The 17,723-nt window shown below is 42.9% G+C and overlaps 1 protein-coding gene across 3 annotated transcripts in view; it reads right to left on the reverse strand.

Moving 5' to 3' along the window:
- Positions 1–17,347, reverse strand: part of tacr1a (tachykinin receptor 1a) — a 39,321-nt gene extending 21,974 nt beyond the window's left edge. For 2 of the 3 annotated variants that reach the window (XR_013962611.1, XM_080739467.1), the window contains exon 1: positions 16,495–17,347. Coding sequence is in view for 2 of the 3 variants with exons in the window: in XM_080739467.1 (XP_080595593.1) it covers positions 16,495–16,904 (410 nt within the window). In the remaining variant the exon portion in view is untranslated. The remainder of the gene's footprint in view (positions 1–16,494) is intronic. The other variant, XM_080739468.1, reaches the window with a different exon arrangement.
- Between the last annotated feature and the right edge of the window lie 376 nt (positions 17,348–17,723).

Raw genomic sequence — 17,723 nt, forward strand, 5'->3', positions numbered from 1 at the left:
TTCTGAGCATTTTGCTTAAGCATACATGCAGAGATTACACACAGTGTGTGTGTGTGTGTGTGTGTGTGTGTGTGTGTGTGCGTGCGTGCGTGCGTGCGTGCGTGCGTGCGTGCGTGCGTGCGTGCGTGTGTGTCTATGCGTGCGTGCGTGCGTGCGTGCGTGCGTGTGTGAGACAGCGAGGCAATCACAGTGTCCTATGTGTGTATATAAATTCTTCTGCATTTGCGGTTAAGCATTTCCCCACATTCATAATAATGCACACTATCAGCAACTATGGAGAACATAACGTCTCCTATCAAGCAGCAGTCTTTCAGGTGCTGTATGTAAATGTATCAATATGCCAGTAGATGTCACTACCTGTCATTAAAATCCAATATTTTGCTCTGTTAGGAGATAGTTGGAGGATTATTTCACCCTCATTACTGCAGCACTCTCTGTTCGATAAGGATGTGATTGGAGACCTGTAACCACATGGGGAAGGGACCAAGTGTTGGTCAGAAGACAGATCAAAGCAGTCTATCAAGACACCTCTGCCTCAATTAATCTTCATATTTGTGATTAGGCTGCTGAGATGGCCTGCATATTCACTAAACCCCAAAAGTCAGAATACATTGCTCCTGTTTTAGCTCCCATTGAAAAACATAAATTACTTTATTATGAATTACTTATTATTATAGTTTTTAGATATATGAATGGCATAGCCTATGTTGTTGACATGCTGGCTGATTATGCACCGAACAGATCCATAGATCATCAGATAAAGGTCTCATTAAACTTTCATCAATTCTAAATCAGGTTAATATATGGCTCCCTCTGGAAGCTACACTTAAAGTATGCGGTTATCAGGCTGAAAGGCATGGCCGAGACTATGTTGTGCACCCTGTCTGTCCGTCCGTCCTTCTGTCCGTCCGTCCGTCCGTCTGTGAACAGCTAATTTCCGGCACCGTTGGCACGATGGCAGTAAAACTGTGCACGCACACTCCCTGGGTGCCAGCCCAGAGCAGAACCTCTGCCCCAAAACCGTTTCGAACAAAATGCCGCAAATCATGAACAAGTCCGACTGCAGTGAAACTGTGCACACACATTACGACATTGGCCTGTTATAGGACCGCCAACAGGCCAACTTTTGCAATACCCATTTTTGGAACAAAATGCCTCAAATCATGAATGCAGCGTCCGATTGCCGTGAAAGGCTGAAGAAACATTGGACATTGGACTATTATAGCGCCACCAGGAGGACACAATAACCTACCTGACCTGGTAGAGACCTGTGCTCGGAATAGCACGGTTTCTAGCTGTAGTTTTGTTTTAATACATTCTCATCTTATGTTCTAATAACTTATATTGTATACTTTACGTTTTGTCAGGTTTGACTAGCCTCCTTCAACATTGGTATGAAAAGTCACCTTCAGGCGGCTCCGCGGCTGCTACTCGAGACTTGTAAATAGACTAAGCCCCCATGGTTCCACCCCACCCTCCCTTTATTTCTCTCCTTTTTCTGCTTTTGAAATTGATGTTATCCTACGTAAAGTACTATGTTCTATCCGTAATCCGTCTGTCTTTCAATGTTATATGAGATACATAAAGTGGTTCCTGTGTAAATAAACCGTAAAGCTTACTACGATCTCCTTTTAGTTGACCTTGTACCAGTGATTTGTGCTGTCATGAAACTGTACTTTTTTCTATTGCAAACTGCCAATAAACTCTTCAATGACTCAATCAAACCATATTCTATATTATATGATTAAGATAAAGGCTTTTTTGTTAAAAAGTTAAAGTTATACCATGTAACTTTTTTTATAAAACAAATCTTAAAATTGTCCTAACTGTTAAATCGCTAAAGTTTTAGAACCCCCACTCCGTTATTTTCAGCTTCTAAAGCCTTCTCTTTATATGTTTTCTATGATCCCTACCGGGGACCGGTTTTCGCGGAAAAATTGCGTCATCACACTACCGGCCAATCACAGCGAGGGTTATACACTGCCGGCCAATCACAGCGCATCTTGAAGTGGGGTCGCTATGGCGGCCATATTTGTAGTCGCCCGTGTGTCTCTATCATAGAGTTATACTCAAAAGGTAATCTCGCCTACCAGGCAGGGTGAAGTAGTCCGTTTCTCCGGAATGCCTGAACGCACAGGAACCAGGGACCCCTCTAAAGATAGCTCTCGGCGTTGTGGAGGCAGACGCGGGGGTGTGAAGGTACGAAAAACGGCCGAAAGACGCGGACGCGACCGCGGTTTGCTATAGGGCTACTGACCACTAGTTGAGCATCTTACACAGTATAGCTTTAAAGCTATGTATTCTGAATCTGATCGTAATCATTGCTACCAGTCTGTTCAGTAACAGGGGTCTCTCCATCTCTCCAGTTATTTAATGAACAGCAAACACATTTTCAAGGGCGTTGCCAATTTCATCTAATCAGGAGAGAGTACCCATTTATCAACTTCAATTTTATAGTGGGCCAATTTTGTCTGCTCATTTCTTTATGTCATCACTTCCAATTTCACTTGTATCCTGTATCCTGTGAGTTCTCTCTCCTGATTGGATGAAATTGGTATCCTGGCCAGATCATATTTTATTCTCTGCTTAGAGCTGGAGAGACTCTGTGACAAACAAACAGTCCAGAGCAATGATTATTATCAGAATAAACAACATTAAACCACACAAAATCACTTATTGCGTCTTTAACTTACACTCCATCAAGAGGCCGGTGAAGCAAACTTTTTGTTTTCATAAAGGGAGTGAACACAAAAGATAACATAGGCTTTTGAAAAATGATCCACCCCTATTTGTTTTAAGTTGTACTCTGTCCCTGACAGCTGGAGCAAAACATTGCTCTAATTTCCATGAACAGCTATAGGCGAGGAGAATTTTAAATGTGGGCTCTTTGGAGTAAAACAATTATAATGAAAAATGAATACATAAAAGAAGGAAGAAAAACTAAAGCAGCTTTGTTGCTACTGTAGCATTCAATGCAGATTCTTGCCGTCAGTGTTTTCCAGTAATCAATTTATATGGTCATAATCATGCACATAATCAGGATGGCATTGCTGCATATATCGCTGCATATCGGTAGAAACCTCATCCATCACCCAGACAGGCTTTCCACTGACAATGTGGTTACAAATATGTCTGCCATGAGGTTTGACAGGCCATCAGTTAAAATCTAATACAGGGGTCTTCAACGTTTCCAGGCCAAGGACCCCTTAGTTGAGAGAGAGATGAAGCAAGGACCCCCACAACCTTGTCATAGATTCCATATCGTTTCATTGTTTGACAGCACACTCACCCACAACCTTGTCATAGATTCCATATCGTTTCATTGTTTGACAGCACACTCATTAATTAGTGTGTTTTGTATTCATGTCAATTCGTGTTTTCAGATATTTAACCACTTGAACTGTCAAGTGTCAATACTTCTCCCCTCTACACCAAATCTCTTTGCCAAAAATAGCCGATCTACAAGCTTGTACTGTAGATCTGCTATTTTTGGCAAAAGGTCTCAGAATCTGGTTAAATCTGTCTAAAAAGATATTTTTTTCTTTCTATCCCCTATACTAGGGGTCCCAGACCCCCTGTTGAAGACCCCTGATCTAATATATCAAGGTGGGAGTTATTTCACAAAATACTACTTTAATAATACTTGTTTTGTAATAATACTTGTTTTGACAAAATACTAATCTGTACTATAGAGTATAGGACATCATTTTTTCTAGGATCATATCTTAAGCTTGAATCAAGTCATTTGTGACACCTTATTTTTCATCTATGTTACATAATTTCACTGGGTAAGCAAAATAATGTATACCACTGACAGGGTACACATTTAAAGGAGTAGTTCACCCCCAAATGCCTTTTTTCAATTGATTACTCACACCATAGAGCCTTGAGTTCAATAATATGTTTTAGTTTTTGTCACATTCCTAAGACAAAAAATGTATTAGAGTAAATGTACTCCCATTGATTCTGGATGGGGACCCGAATCCATTTGGAATTTGCATGCATGCCCCCGACGACTGCCTTTTAAAGTTTGTGTATGCGACGTGGCGGTCGCATATCTCCCGATAAGGGAGTCTTACTGGTTGTAAAAGTTATTCTCATCACTATAATTTCATAAATGTCCCTTTTTTAAGGTTTCATGGTTTGCATCTCAACATGCAGATATCACCTGTGCAAGATGTATTTTTTCCAGTTTGTAGATATTATGTGAAATACTGTATACAGACAGTACATCAGCTGTGTATTTGTCCCTTCAAGCTATTTCCCTGGAGAAATGTTGTCCTCATCAAGGCTGTTCAAATTAAAACCTAATTCCTCTAATAACCTTAATTAATTTGCTAATTGGACACTTGTCTTTCACTCTACAGTATCATCCGGGGTGGGTGTGGTTGGAGGAGGGAGGCTTTCAAACACTCAGCCAAAAGCAGATGTGGCCAGAGAGAAAGATCAAAGCTGAGCCTGGCAAGCCGGTGCTCTTTCTACCAGTACCTGTAGGTCAGTCACTCTGTGATTTACTGGCAAGATCAAACCAATGAAACACCTGCTGCACTCACCAGGTTGCTTAACACAACTGCAACCACTGCCACCTCTGTCTGCATCAAAGTGCACTGATGTAAACAAAGAAATCCACAACGCAGTGCCAAAAGCAATTTCATTTTCTATTTAAAAAATGCATAGAAACGCCATATATCAAGCATCCAATCATCCCCATTGGAAATCACATGTCGAGGGGCCTCTATAGAGAGACATCCGAAGGTGCGTTCAGTTTTGCCCTTAGGGAGCACCACACATGACTGTCTGTCGTACAAACTCTATTAACCCCCACATCACCCCATGACTGACACATCCCTGGGTAGGCAATCCCGGCAGAGATCCGTGCTACGAGGAGAATACTTTTCTCATTTATTGAGGGCACCAGCCCCACCAACAAGTGACGAGTGTGTACGTCTGTACCGGTATGTTGACATCTGTATGTTGACAGAGTGTGTTTGTCCATACGTATGAGCACGACCTCAACAGCTGCAAAACCGCTGGGTGATGACCTTACTGACCTACCTTCAAGTGGCGCTATGTTGAGCAGCCTTAAGTGAACTGACAGAGATTTAACATTGTTCCTCTAATTCACACAGCTTAATGAAATTAACTCATCAAAAGGTACTGCTCACTTCACACTGGGTGTGATTTTTGTAACCACTTAAACTCTATACTTAAAGTTGCCCAGATTCCCAAGGATACTAGACACCCTTCCTGTTTTTCACTCTACACCAGGGGTTGAGAAATAGATGAAGCAGGGACCCCCACAACCTGTTCATAGATTCCATATAGTTTCATTGTTTGACAACACAATTATCAGTGTATGTTGGATTCATGTCAATTTGTGTTTTCAAATATTTAACCACTTGAACCGTCAATAATTAATAAACTTGACCTTTCACTCTGTACTTAGTCTGCTCGTTTTCCCTAATACACCAAAGCTCTTTGCCAAAACTAGAAGATCTACAAGCTTGCAACGCTTCGCAGCGCGGCACGTTGTGAACTTGTAGATCTTCTATTTTTGGCAATATTTCTCAGAATATGGACACTAGGGTTCAAGTGGTTAATATAAAATAAATATATATATCAAAGATTTGGAAGACCCCCTAGGGGTCCCAGACCCACTGTTGAAGACCCTTGCTCTACACTATAACTTAATCGAAAATAGCAGATCAACAACAGGCTTCACTGTTTTGTGCTCTCTTTTATTTAACATGCATTTACAGTCACACACTCCCCAATGGGTCTTTGTGTACCAAATGGTTCCGTATGGTTCAATATCTTGATGCCTCTCAGTATATGGCAACTTCTCTTTTTGTGGCAGTCAGCAGCCATGATGTATGATTGGACAAGTGACATACAGCTCCAATAATCCTGCAAACAGCGCCGTAACTGGTGCCGTGAACGCAAGGAAGAACAATTCGATATAAACAGCATTAAAAGGCAGGCACTGCAGAGGGGAGTTGTTTAGGGTAAAATATTTTCTTTCCCTGAAGACCCATAAGTGATTAGGGTTGAGGGGAGGCGGTGGGTTGGGGTCTTGGTGCCACTGTATTTGAGAGCACCAACCGTCAAGGCCAGGGACGTGCTGGGCCCCTGATTCAGCCCGGGAGAAAGAGTTGGAGAGGCCCTCATTGCGTGCTATAGAGAGAGATCTCTCTCTATAGCGCTGCTGCTACTCAAAGATTTGCCATTTCAGATCATGACAAGTGACAAGCCAGTGGGCCAATTACATGAGTTATATTTCATTGTTGTCGGGTGGAAACCTTGTATGTCCAAAACCGTTTGTTTTGTATTTATCATTTAAAAAATGAATTAAAAAATGAAAACAGCGAGGCGTTGTGTACTTGTAGATCTGCTGTTTTCACTACTTTTGTGCGACGGCCTTGTATGATGAAGCAGGGCTTGGTTTGCAAAAACATTTACACATTTGAAACTTGGAGATACAAGGTTTCTGGCTGCCCGACAGTGACGATTTACTTTGTTGGCTGCCCAGCCCCCAAAATGGAACGAAGACCGACATTTTATTTTAAATTTCTTCCTATTGCCCGGCCTGGACCGGCCGGGAATGAACCGGCCGTTCGGCCCGCTTTTCCCAATGGCCAGCACGTCCCTGGTCAAGGCTCACTGTGAAGTTAATTGTGTTTGAAAGCAAAGACTGGCTAATTTGATCACCAGTGTGTTTCCGCTGGTTTACCGATCTCTCATGGGGGCTATAACTGTTGTGTTTGCAGGCAAATGCATAACGTTGGCCATCAACAGATGGAAGCGGATGGCATGGAGTGGAGAGGAAGAGGAATGTGGCAGGCCCAAGGTCGTGTGAGGGCTTTGCATGTGTCATAGACTGTAGAAAAATATGGACGAAGCGAAGCCATTGGTTTCTATGCAGCGCAAATGGCCCTTTCTACCCCTTGGAATGGGTGTCGCCATCATAGAATTGTAAAGGCATCAGAGATGCTATTGGCTGCCAACGGTCACGTGCAACGCAGGGATACATGGGAGAATGTGGTCGGAGCCTCCCGAAATACAGCACACGAAGAAGAACACAGCCGGCTGGGTCGGGTCCCCAAATTATTTTGTGTGTGTGTGTGTGTGTGTGTGTGTGTGTGTGTGTGTGTGTGTGTGTGTGTGTGTGTGTGTGTGTGTGTGTGTGTGTGTGTGTGTGTGTGTGTGTGTGTGTGTGTGTGTGTGTGTGTGTGTGTGTGTGTGTAAATGATTAACTTAATGTGCAACATTGTTTTCTCACAAACCAACATAAAGTTTAAGTGTATAGAGGGTATTCACACATTTCTAAATAGACAATTTAAGTACCTTTTTATACTTCTAAAATGACAAATTAAACATTGGCCAAATTGTCAAATACAGTATTAGAGGCCGGAATTGTGAAAATAGCCGTGTTATACTCTTAGTGCTCGTCAAAGTAAATAAATAAAATAATTATGATTATTTTGGGGGTGGCGGTCTGAAAACGTTTGAGAACCACTGCTCTAAAGAAGCATATTGTACTGGGGCTGAACAGGTTCTTAGTAGGAAGGCGGTGCTGTCTGTAGCACCCCAACCATCCCAAAGAACCACTGAAGTGTTTTTGTGTGTAGTATCAGATCCTGTATATTGTACTGGAAGTGATTACAGCAATCCTCAGTGTTAATTGTGCAAAAAAGAAAAACCATTTACACAACAAATTATCGATCCATTTGCATCCATTCTTTACACTCATACTGTACATGCATGTCTGCAACTGTGCATTGCTGGAGTGAGCTTGTGTCCTTATTTAATGCTCTCTCTCTCTCTCTCTTTCTCTCTCCCTCTCGCACTGTGTGTGTGTGTGTGTGTGTGTGTGTGTGTGTGTGTGTGTGTGTGTGTGTGTGTGTGTGTGTGTGTGTGTGTGTGTGTGTGTGTGTGCGTGCGTGCGTGCGTGCGTGCGTGCGTGCGTGCGTGCGTGCGTGCGTGCGTGCGTGCGTGCGTGCGTGCGTGCGTGCGTGCGTGCGTGCGTGCGTGCGTGCATGCGTGTGATTAATGTGCCATGGCCCTGAACGATCACAATTAGGCTAGTTTAGAGTGGCCCTCTCATACCACATAAGGTCAAAGGTTCATTCCTCTCAAAAACACATCTGTTCTGTTTAACTGTCCTTGAGAAAGATATTGAAGCCCAACCTGCTCAATCATTGTCATTCATTCCAGTGACAAGCGAAGACTCATAGATTGCAGAAATGTGTAGCAAGCATATTTTAACCGTGAGTACTGTAATTATTGTAAAAGTCACCCTTTTCATAACGTCGTTGTTGGGTGGAAACCTTGTATGTCCAAAGCGCATTTTGTATTTATCATTTGAAAAATGAACTAAACTAGTGAAAACAGCCGATCTACAAGCACACAACGCCTCGCACCGCAAGGCGTTGTGTGCTTGTAGATCTGCTGTTTTCACTACTTTTGTGCGACGGCCTTGTACGATGAAGCAGGTCTTTTGCTTTGAAACTTGGAGATGACGAGGTTTCTGCCCGACAGTGACGATAACCTGCTTGCAAAAAAAAAGGTCCCCGGTTCAATTTTAAAGAGAAGCTGATAACATAAAAAGAGGTTCTTCTGTCCATAGTAATAATACGTTACAATACAAGACACAATACAGGACAATACAGTTTGGGACCATTGTTACTATACAATCGAGACGAGCAGGTCATCACCATGTCGACATTTTTGTTAGACGGGTCGGATATACTGTATAAAATGAGTAATATTAGCAGAAATACATAGGCCTAGCCCTAACTGTATATTTACAAAGAGTTTTTCATTGTACAAAGAACCAATGAGCCAGAAATATTCTCTCTCTCTCTCTCTCTCTCTCTCTCTCTCTCTCTCTCTCTCTCTCTCTCTCTCTGTAATAGGTACTGGGAGATGTGGCAAGCCAGAGTGGCAAGCCAGCCACTATATACTGGATGAATACTGCAGGCATCAATGTAACATGGTCCAAGTCTATTCCGCGTTGTGATTTCAAGAAGGTATCTTAGCAGTACAGGCTGTGCTTTCATCACACATTACATTATTTTTGTATTTTATTTTTTGCCATGGACAAGGATAGGTCTTGCAGCGGAGACACTGAAAGATAACCAGAGAAAAAGAAAGTGACAGTGAAACAGTACAGCAAGAGAAAAAGAGAGACCCAGAGACAGAAAGACAAAGCGGAAAGGAAGAGGAATTGAGTGATGCAGGTGAGAGAGTTGGGGAGAGTTGGGGAGGAGGCTCCCATTAGCGCTCATTAATATGCTCCGCACTGCAGAGAGCCCTTTCTCTGCCAACAGTGGGTCACACTGGACTGATCCAAAGAGCAGTGGAGACAAGCAGGCCAGATGGTGAGCCCTGGAGATGGATATCGTCTTTGTCGGGTGAAAACCTTGTATGTCCAAAATCATTTGTTTTGCGTTTATCATTTTAAAAATGATTTAAACTAGTGAAAACAGCCGATCTACAAGCACACAACGCCTCGCACCGTGAGGCGTTATGTGCTTGTATATCTGCTGTTTTCACTACTTTCGTGCGACGGCCTTGTATGATGAAGCAGGGCTTTACTTTGCGAAAGAACAGACATATTTGAAACTTGGAGATACAAGGTTTCCACCCGACAATGACGATATGAACATCATGGTGTGTGTGGGAATAAATTACTCCCCAACAAATGCTCATTTGTCGCTCGTACTGTAAATGTGTCAATTCTGATTTTGAAATTAACGGACTGACAGAGACATCTTTGCAATTTGAAAGCATTGTGATTTGTGATCGCCACTGACCATTCCATTTTTGTAAAGAGTAACCCACTCATTTCACAGCTGCTAATGAAGAAAATCTGTTATTTGACAAAGAATATTGATTCAATGGTCTTATTATTGTTTACAAGGATCTTCTGCAAACATATCTGCAAAAAGCAGTGAGATTGCAACTCAACTTGCATCCCAGGACTCACCTAATCCTAGCTCTGGTCCATAGCGTTAGTGGAGTTCTCCCTAACACTACAGTATGTTCCTCTACCTCCGCTCCAGCTTGGCAAAACCACAAAGGTAGCGTGACACTGTTACACTACATGTCATCTTCTCGACACCCGACTCTAACACTCACCCTAACCCTAACCTCCGTGGAGTTAGTCACTAACCCTCCGGTCGAAATGATGGTCGTTCCAAGGAGCGCGATTTTGCCAAACGGAAAGCCGTCTTGTCTGGTCCAAACTGTTTTGCCCCTCACCAAACCAAAGGTATCAGTCTACTTAGTGGATGCAGTCTGGGGCCCCCACCACACGGTTATTATACATTTCTAGGGCGAAATGAAAAATATTCCACCGGATGGAGACACTCTTCTTGGTTGAAGACTGTTTTTACGAAACAGCGCTTTCAACGTCGCAGAGCTGAATAACACCCAACGAGACTAATGCTCCGTTAATGCAGTCCTCTGACCTGCGCGGCAGTAGTGAGTTGGCGCTGTGATGGCGATGAGAAATAGTGAAAAACTAGTCTCCATCCGGTGGAATATTTTTCATTTCGCCCAGGTAAGGTATTTTAAGCGTGTGGTGGGGGGCCCAGACTGTGTCCACTAAGTATAGTAAGCTTTCAACTCCCCACTGATACCTTTGTTTGGCATGTACTGTAGCGAAACAGTTTTTGTTATTTTCAGACCAGACGAGGCGGCTTTCCGGTTTTGCCAAGCCAGAGCGGAGATAGAGAAACAAACTGTTAGGAAGAACTCCACTAACGCTATATGGACCAGAGCTAACCTAATCCCAGCTTTGTCAGCTCAAACTATGGGAAGAAGCCATGGCTAATAACCAAATATGAGGAAAAAAGTGAGATTCACGCAGCTGGACCCCAGACAGCTTGATGTCAGTGGCACTGGCAGCTCAGAACATGGAGTGGAAATTGCCCAGGCTAGCTGGAACTGGCAAGAATCACTATCGATTAATCACCCTTTCTGTTCTGAAGACATTAACGCACACTCACTAATGCCACCAAACTAAAAGGAAAGATGCATTAATCTTCACGAATGGAGCTGCAAATTGAAAAACACCCACTTGCTTTGTTTATCATTCCGTCATTGTTGCACAAATAACACTGTACTTTGGAATGACCTTACTCAAAAACGTATAAAGTACTCAAGGAAATACTCAAAGTACTTAGTGACAATCTCCATCCTACAGCACATAATGCATATTATACACACACACTCTATATTTATACTTTTCCATATAATTTGGTTGTTGTAAAGTATCATCATCATCTGTTCGTCTACTACAGCACATGTCTCATACTTTCAGAAAATAAGAGCATGAACGAACAGAAGTAATTAAGCACTTGCTGAGAGGATATACAGTACTATTACGAGTATTGGTGTTGCTATAGTGGCACTTGTCAAGTACGTTATGAATAATTGTATTCCATTTTATCGTCTCTGCCAGCTAGGCCAGACAGCCAAAGCCAAAAAAGCTTCAAACCAAGAATTCCCTGGCCTGGGCCACAGGGTAGTGGTCCAGGCACCTAGGCTGGTAATCCAGCACTTGCAGCGTCACAGGTTCGAGTCCTGATCCTGACGACATTTGCTGCATGTCACCCCCTGTCTCTCTCCCCGTTTCCTGTCAGCCTACTGTACACCTATCAATAAAGGCAGAAAAAGATCCAAAAAAATCTATAATAAAAAGATAAAAAAATTATAAAAAATCCCTGATTTCTGTGGATCATGACACAACTCCCTATGTGGAACACAGGCATTTCCGCCTAACAAGATTTTAGCATTGTCTATTTGTCTTCAACACACAATCTATACTATAATTTTGCGAATGTCTGAGTGAGTGTCTGTCTGTCTGTCTGAGTGAGTGTCTGTCTGTCTGTCTGTCTGTCTGTAACAGCGTTTCTCCTCAGTGGCTGGAGCAATTGATCTGAAATCGCATCACCATCAGCATATCAACACACCTGACATAACTGTGAAGCCCGTTTGTCACTTTCACAAATCGTATGCTGTATAATAGCATTTTTATGGTGTATCTATATCTATTTAGCCTACAGTACCTTTTGTGACCACACATGTTAAGGGAGGGGCGCTGTTGTTCAGGCCATGCACAATCACACACAAACCCACACACACACACACACGGGGGGGGGGGGGGGGGGGGGGGACAGTATCTCTGTAGCCATTAAACGAAACGGGTTTCTTACATTGATGCTCCTACATCATGCAAGCACCAGTTAAAGTTACTTTCCATCCCTCATATACTGTATGCACAGTGCACATCCCATAACCCACACACTGCACATCATTTTGGAGCTCATATCTTTGAACGGGTAAGAGCTAGTCTATACTATAATTTTGCGAATGTCTGAGTGAGTGAGTGAGTGAGTGTCTGTCTGTAACAGCGTTTCTCCTCAGTGGCTGGAGCAATTGATCTGAAATCGCATCACCATTAGCATATGAACACACCTGACATAACTGTGAAGCCCGTTTGTCACTTTCACAAATCGTATGCTGTATATTAGCATTTTTATGTTGTATCTACTATCTATTCTGCATCTAGCTTGAGGCACATCTATTCTGCATCTAGCATGAGGCAACATGTTTAACCAGCTCTCTCTCTGTGTGTGTGTGTGTGTGTGTGTGTGTGTGTGTGTGTGTGTGTGTGTGTGTGTGTGTGTGTGTGTGTGTGTGCAGGCAGGCGGGTGTGTGCGCAGGCGGGTGGGTGGGGGGGATGGGGGGGTAGCCATTAAACGAAACGGGTATTTCTTACATTGATGCTCCTACATATTATCATGCAAGCACCAGTTAAAGTTACTTTCCATCCCTCATATACTGCAGTGCACATCCCATAACCCACACACTGCACATCATTTTGGAGCTCATATCTTTGAACGGGTAAGGGCTAGTTTATGTTAATACTCCCAACAGATTTTGTCCAAAAGTCACACAAATGACATTATTTCTGTGGTCATGTGATCAAGATGTACTTTGTATACGGTATGTCTGTACGATATCTATACTATAATTTTGCGAATGTCTGAGTGAGTGAGTGAGTGAGTGAGTGAGTGAGTGAGTGAGTGAGTGTCTGTCTGTCTGTCTGTCTGAAACAGCGTTTCTCCTCAGTGGCTGGAGCAATTGATCTGAAATCGCATCACCATTAGCATATGAACACACCTGACATAACTGTGAAGCCTGTTTGTCACTTTCACAAATCATATGCTGTATATTAGCATTTTTATGGTGTATCTACTATCTATTCTGCATCTAGCTTGAGGCACATCTATTCTGCATCTAGCATGAGGCAAAGTATCTCTGTAGCCATTAAACGAAACGGGTTTCTTACATTGATGCTCCTACAGTACATCATGCAAGCACCAGTTAAAGTTACTTTCCATCCCTCATATACTGTGTGCACAGTGCACATCCCATAACCCACACACTGCACATCATTTTGGAGCTCATATCTTTGAACGGGTAAGGGCTAGTTCTTTCAAATTTTGCGCGAAGGACAATATTCACATTATCACGTGTAAGAATTAATGTGTGTGTGTGTTTGTGTGTGTGTGTGTGTGTGTGTGTGTGTGTGTGTGTGTGTGTGTGTGTGTGTGTGTGTGTGTGTGTGTGTGTGTGTGTGTGGCTCCGTGCACGGCTCAGTTTTTAAACAAACTAGTGTCATTCACGTTGTCATATTGCCCATTACGAATGCAATACAAGATGGATAATGCATTGTGGGTACTGTAAATAAGCGGCACAGGTTGCACCAGCTGATTTAACCAGTAATATTCTGAAATCTCAACCCCCCCATCCCCATCCCCAATGAGCCCAGTGACTCAGCCCTGGATTAAACATTTATGAGTCCAATGACTCATGATTCATCCAGGCCTGAGCATGTATGAACTATTGATAACAGCAAAACATAATTTGTAAATACCAATAAATTATTTTGTGAAATAAACATCTTTTTTATTTTATTTTTGAGAAAAGGAAATACGGATGAATTGAATCCGAATCGATAAAAATCTAACTATACGCTACCCATCCCTAGTTTAGACAGACTTGTTACAAGAAATCTTCTCCAAATGCCGAGAGAACAGTCACCAGTGCTTCTTATATGTTCCCCCCTCCCCACAACATTACGTTTAAATTGCTTGCCTGTGTGGAGTACATGTCCAAGCCACAAATTATGTTGAAAATGTGTCCAGCTGACTTATTGTATTTTTTCCATTCCTTTTGTGATTATTTGTGATTTTTCTCTTCCCCTAGGCTCTTATGGGAAGCCTAATTGAATACTAAATGGAAGAGAGGCGAGCAGTGGAATTACAGGCTTTTAACACTTGACTCAGAGAGGGTGTCAGCTGCTAAAACCGCACGCACGCACACACACACACACACACACGCACTCATTCTTACAGGTGAACATACTGTACAGAAGTGCAGTGCTTATTATATGACTGCTTTCAATTCAGCAGCATGGTGAAATGAAGCCATCCAAGCCATCAGAATGATGAATGTGGGTGCCTTGACAGATTACTTTTCATAATGAAGAGATGACACAAGCCATAAAGCTTGAGACTGCAATGCCATAACTCTCTAACCTTAAACCTTATTCTACACACTTCAGTGATTTTAGCATGGAAATGGAAGATTTGTAGACCCATGGCCTACTGTTTATCTCAAATGGAATGAAGGTAATCCTAATTGCTACCACCCACTGAGCTGCTTTAGATGGTATAGACAGTAGACACCTATTCCAGTCAGTGTGAACCCCAATGCATATCTACTAGACCAGAACATGCAAGGTTTGTTTGATTTGGTTGGCTATAGACTACAATATGACGCCATTCATAGCTTTGGGTGGGCAGTCTGGTCTCAGAACCTTTTTCGTGTTCCTGCGACTCAGAGATGTTGTGACAAGCAGAACTAGTTTTAAGTTGAGCAGACATTCAAGATGGGCATGGTGATGTGTTTAGTTTTGTATCTGCATTCAGCGAGTTTGGAGGAGACATGCGCCAGCTTCCAGGAGGAACAACTCTGACATCTCTCTATAGTGCCCATTGACCTATCACTAAAAAGTGCAGAACCTCCATATCTCATCACACTTTCCCTTCGGTGCTTTGTCTTAAAGCCGTTGGTTCCAGCTGTGCTGGCTGTAGAGTACACTGACTGCTTACAGCACAAGCAGTGGTGGGCAGGGTCTAGATGTCAGAACACAGAAGTGTTCTGTGGCAGTATGAATCAGTGTTGCCAGATGTACAATGTCGTTTTTGTACGATTTTATCATCTGCACAATGTGCCATCAATAATTCCAAAAATGCCCAAATGTACGATAATTTCGCCATATCACAAAAAAGTGTGAGAATTTACTCAATTCCCTAGCTGCTGATTCAGGAGCCGGTTTGTCTTTTCAAAATAAGTCAGGAAATCAGTCAATTTTACCCTATCTGTACTTAGAGGCATTAAAAACACAGGTTGTGTCATTCCAGTCCAGTTTAAGGCTTTTCCACGGAGTGTATGTGATGCGTTTTTGTCACTCAGGAGTCTCAAACAATATTTGAATTAATTTATTATTATTATTATTATTTTAAATCACACATTTACACATGTGATTTCTCTTTTTTTTGGCTGTGTTAGTTTTCTTTCAAATACGATAATTTTAAGCCTCCGGTACAATAATTCAACATTTCCCATCTGGTAACACTGGTATGAATTGGAATTTGCCTGTCAAATCTGTTTAAGGAGCGCTCTGCCACTCCCAAACCAAACAGTTCTGGTGGAGTATGCAGGCAGCTGCCATTCTCTACACATTGAGGTACAGAGGGAAAGGAAGAAGGTTACTGTAAAACTTTAATCTTGCATGCTCTATTGGCCTGCACACAGGGAATTGAATGCCAGTGCTGGTCTAATGCTGCTCCACCCATTGATTTATACAAGCAATATGAAATAGGCTACACAGGAAGAGCTTACTACCATTTACAACCAAGTGAACCAACAAGGGTAATAATCATAATTTCAATCATGTCACATTTAAATACAGTATAAAAACGTGCTGAAGGATTTGAGAACTGAATGGTCCTCTGAACCTCACACGCGCACGCATGCACACACACACGCGCACGCACGCGCGCAGGCACTCTCTCTCTCTCTCTCTCTCTCACACACACACACACACACACGCGCGCGCGCGCTCGCACGCACGCACACACACACACACACACACACACACACACACACACACACACACACACACACACACAGTGTCGCACGCACGCACGAACACACACGCACGCACGCGCGCGCACGCACGCACACACACACACACACACACACACTGTGTCGCACGCACGCACGAACACACACGCACGCGCGCGCGCACGCACACACACACACACACACACACACACACACACACACACGCACACTGCCTCCAACAATTTGGCCAATATTAAAGTGAGCAAAAAACGATATAGCTGTACGCACCTGTCCAACGCTATAGCCGTCATTGAGTAGATACTGGCAAAGACAGCAGCAATGGGAAAGAAGTTGTGAAAGCGACAATACACTTCTCCAAAGTACCATTCGTTGTGCACGGCGTAGACGAAGTTGATGACCGCGTTGAAAGCAGCCATAGACGCTTCGGCAAACGCCAGGTTCAACAGAAAATAGTTAGTGACTGTTCGCATTCGTTTGTGCGCCATGATGATCCAAATCACCACAATGTTCCCTACCACAGACACAAGAACTATAGAACTATAGGCTATTGCCCAGAGTCCAATTTTCCAGGCTGGTTGCACGTACGGGTTCCAAAGTAGAGTCTCGTTATGTGTGCCAGAGCCGTTGGTCCAGTTACTTGGTAGGTCTATATCAGTGGAATTGAATAAAGGATCCATGTTTGCACGGAGTTCAAGGTGAGATCACGGTCCTTCAATTTAAAAAAAAAAGAAAAAAAATCCAAGCGCAAATTTGAGTGATAAATCAAAGTGTAGTCTATATTTGCGAGCTTCTCGTTTGGAATTCAGCAGGCTAAATAACATTGACACTGATATATCGAATATCCAACAGGCAGGGTGCTCCTTTGAATTGTGATTCTAACATTTCAGTTTTGTCATTTAAATGTCACTGCAAGTCTATCTATCAAACTTTAACAGTGTGCGTAAAAACAGGGTTGTCCTTTGCGCGCACCGCAGTCCCCTCATTATTGTTGCAGAACGAACACATCTACAAAAAGCCTTTCATACACATCTCTGAGCGAACCTTTTCTCTGTCCCTCTGTGGCTCCCACTATAGCCCTGCATGTGCTCTCTTCCTCTCTTCTACAAACTGAGCTGTTCCCTTCACCAATCACCACCTTATAGCGTGCCATAGCAGGACGCGACGGCGCTGCGCGCATACTGTACGCGCAACGGGTTTCAACCATGTCCGAGTCCTAGTCCGGGTAATTAAATGGAATTTTATGGAAAAACCACCAAATGGGTTGCCATGCCATGCACAGAGAAACGTGTCTTATGATATCCAATCAAAATTAAACTAGAGTTCCCCAAATGTGTTCCATATCAAACAATAATGATGACTGACTATAGCACCTTCAAGAGATTTGGGTGTGAACCGAATGTGGGATGAAGATTGACTTGACGATTAGCTTAGTTTGACTGACTGACTGACTGATTGACTGACTGACTGACTGACTGACTGACTGACTGACTGGACAG

Source organism: Nannobrachium achirus, assembly GCF_963921795.1.
Source record: "Nannobrachium achirus genome assembly, chromosome: 12".
Taxonomy (NCBI): domain Eukaryota; kingdom Metazoa; phylum Chordata; class Actinopteri; order Myctophiformes; family Myctophidae; genus Nannobrachium; species Nannobrachium achirus.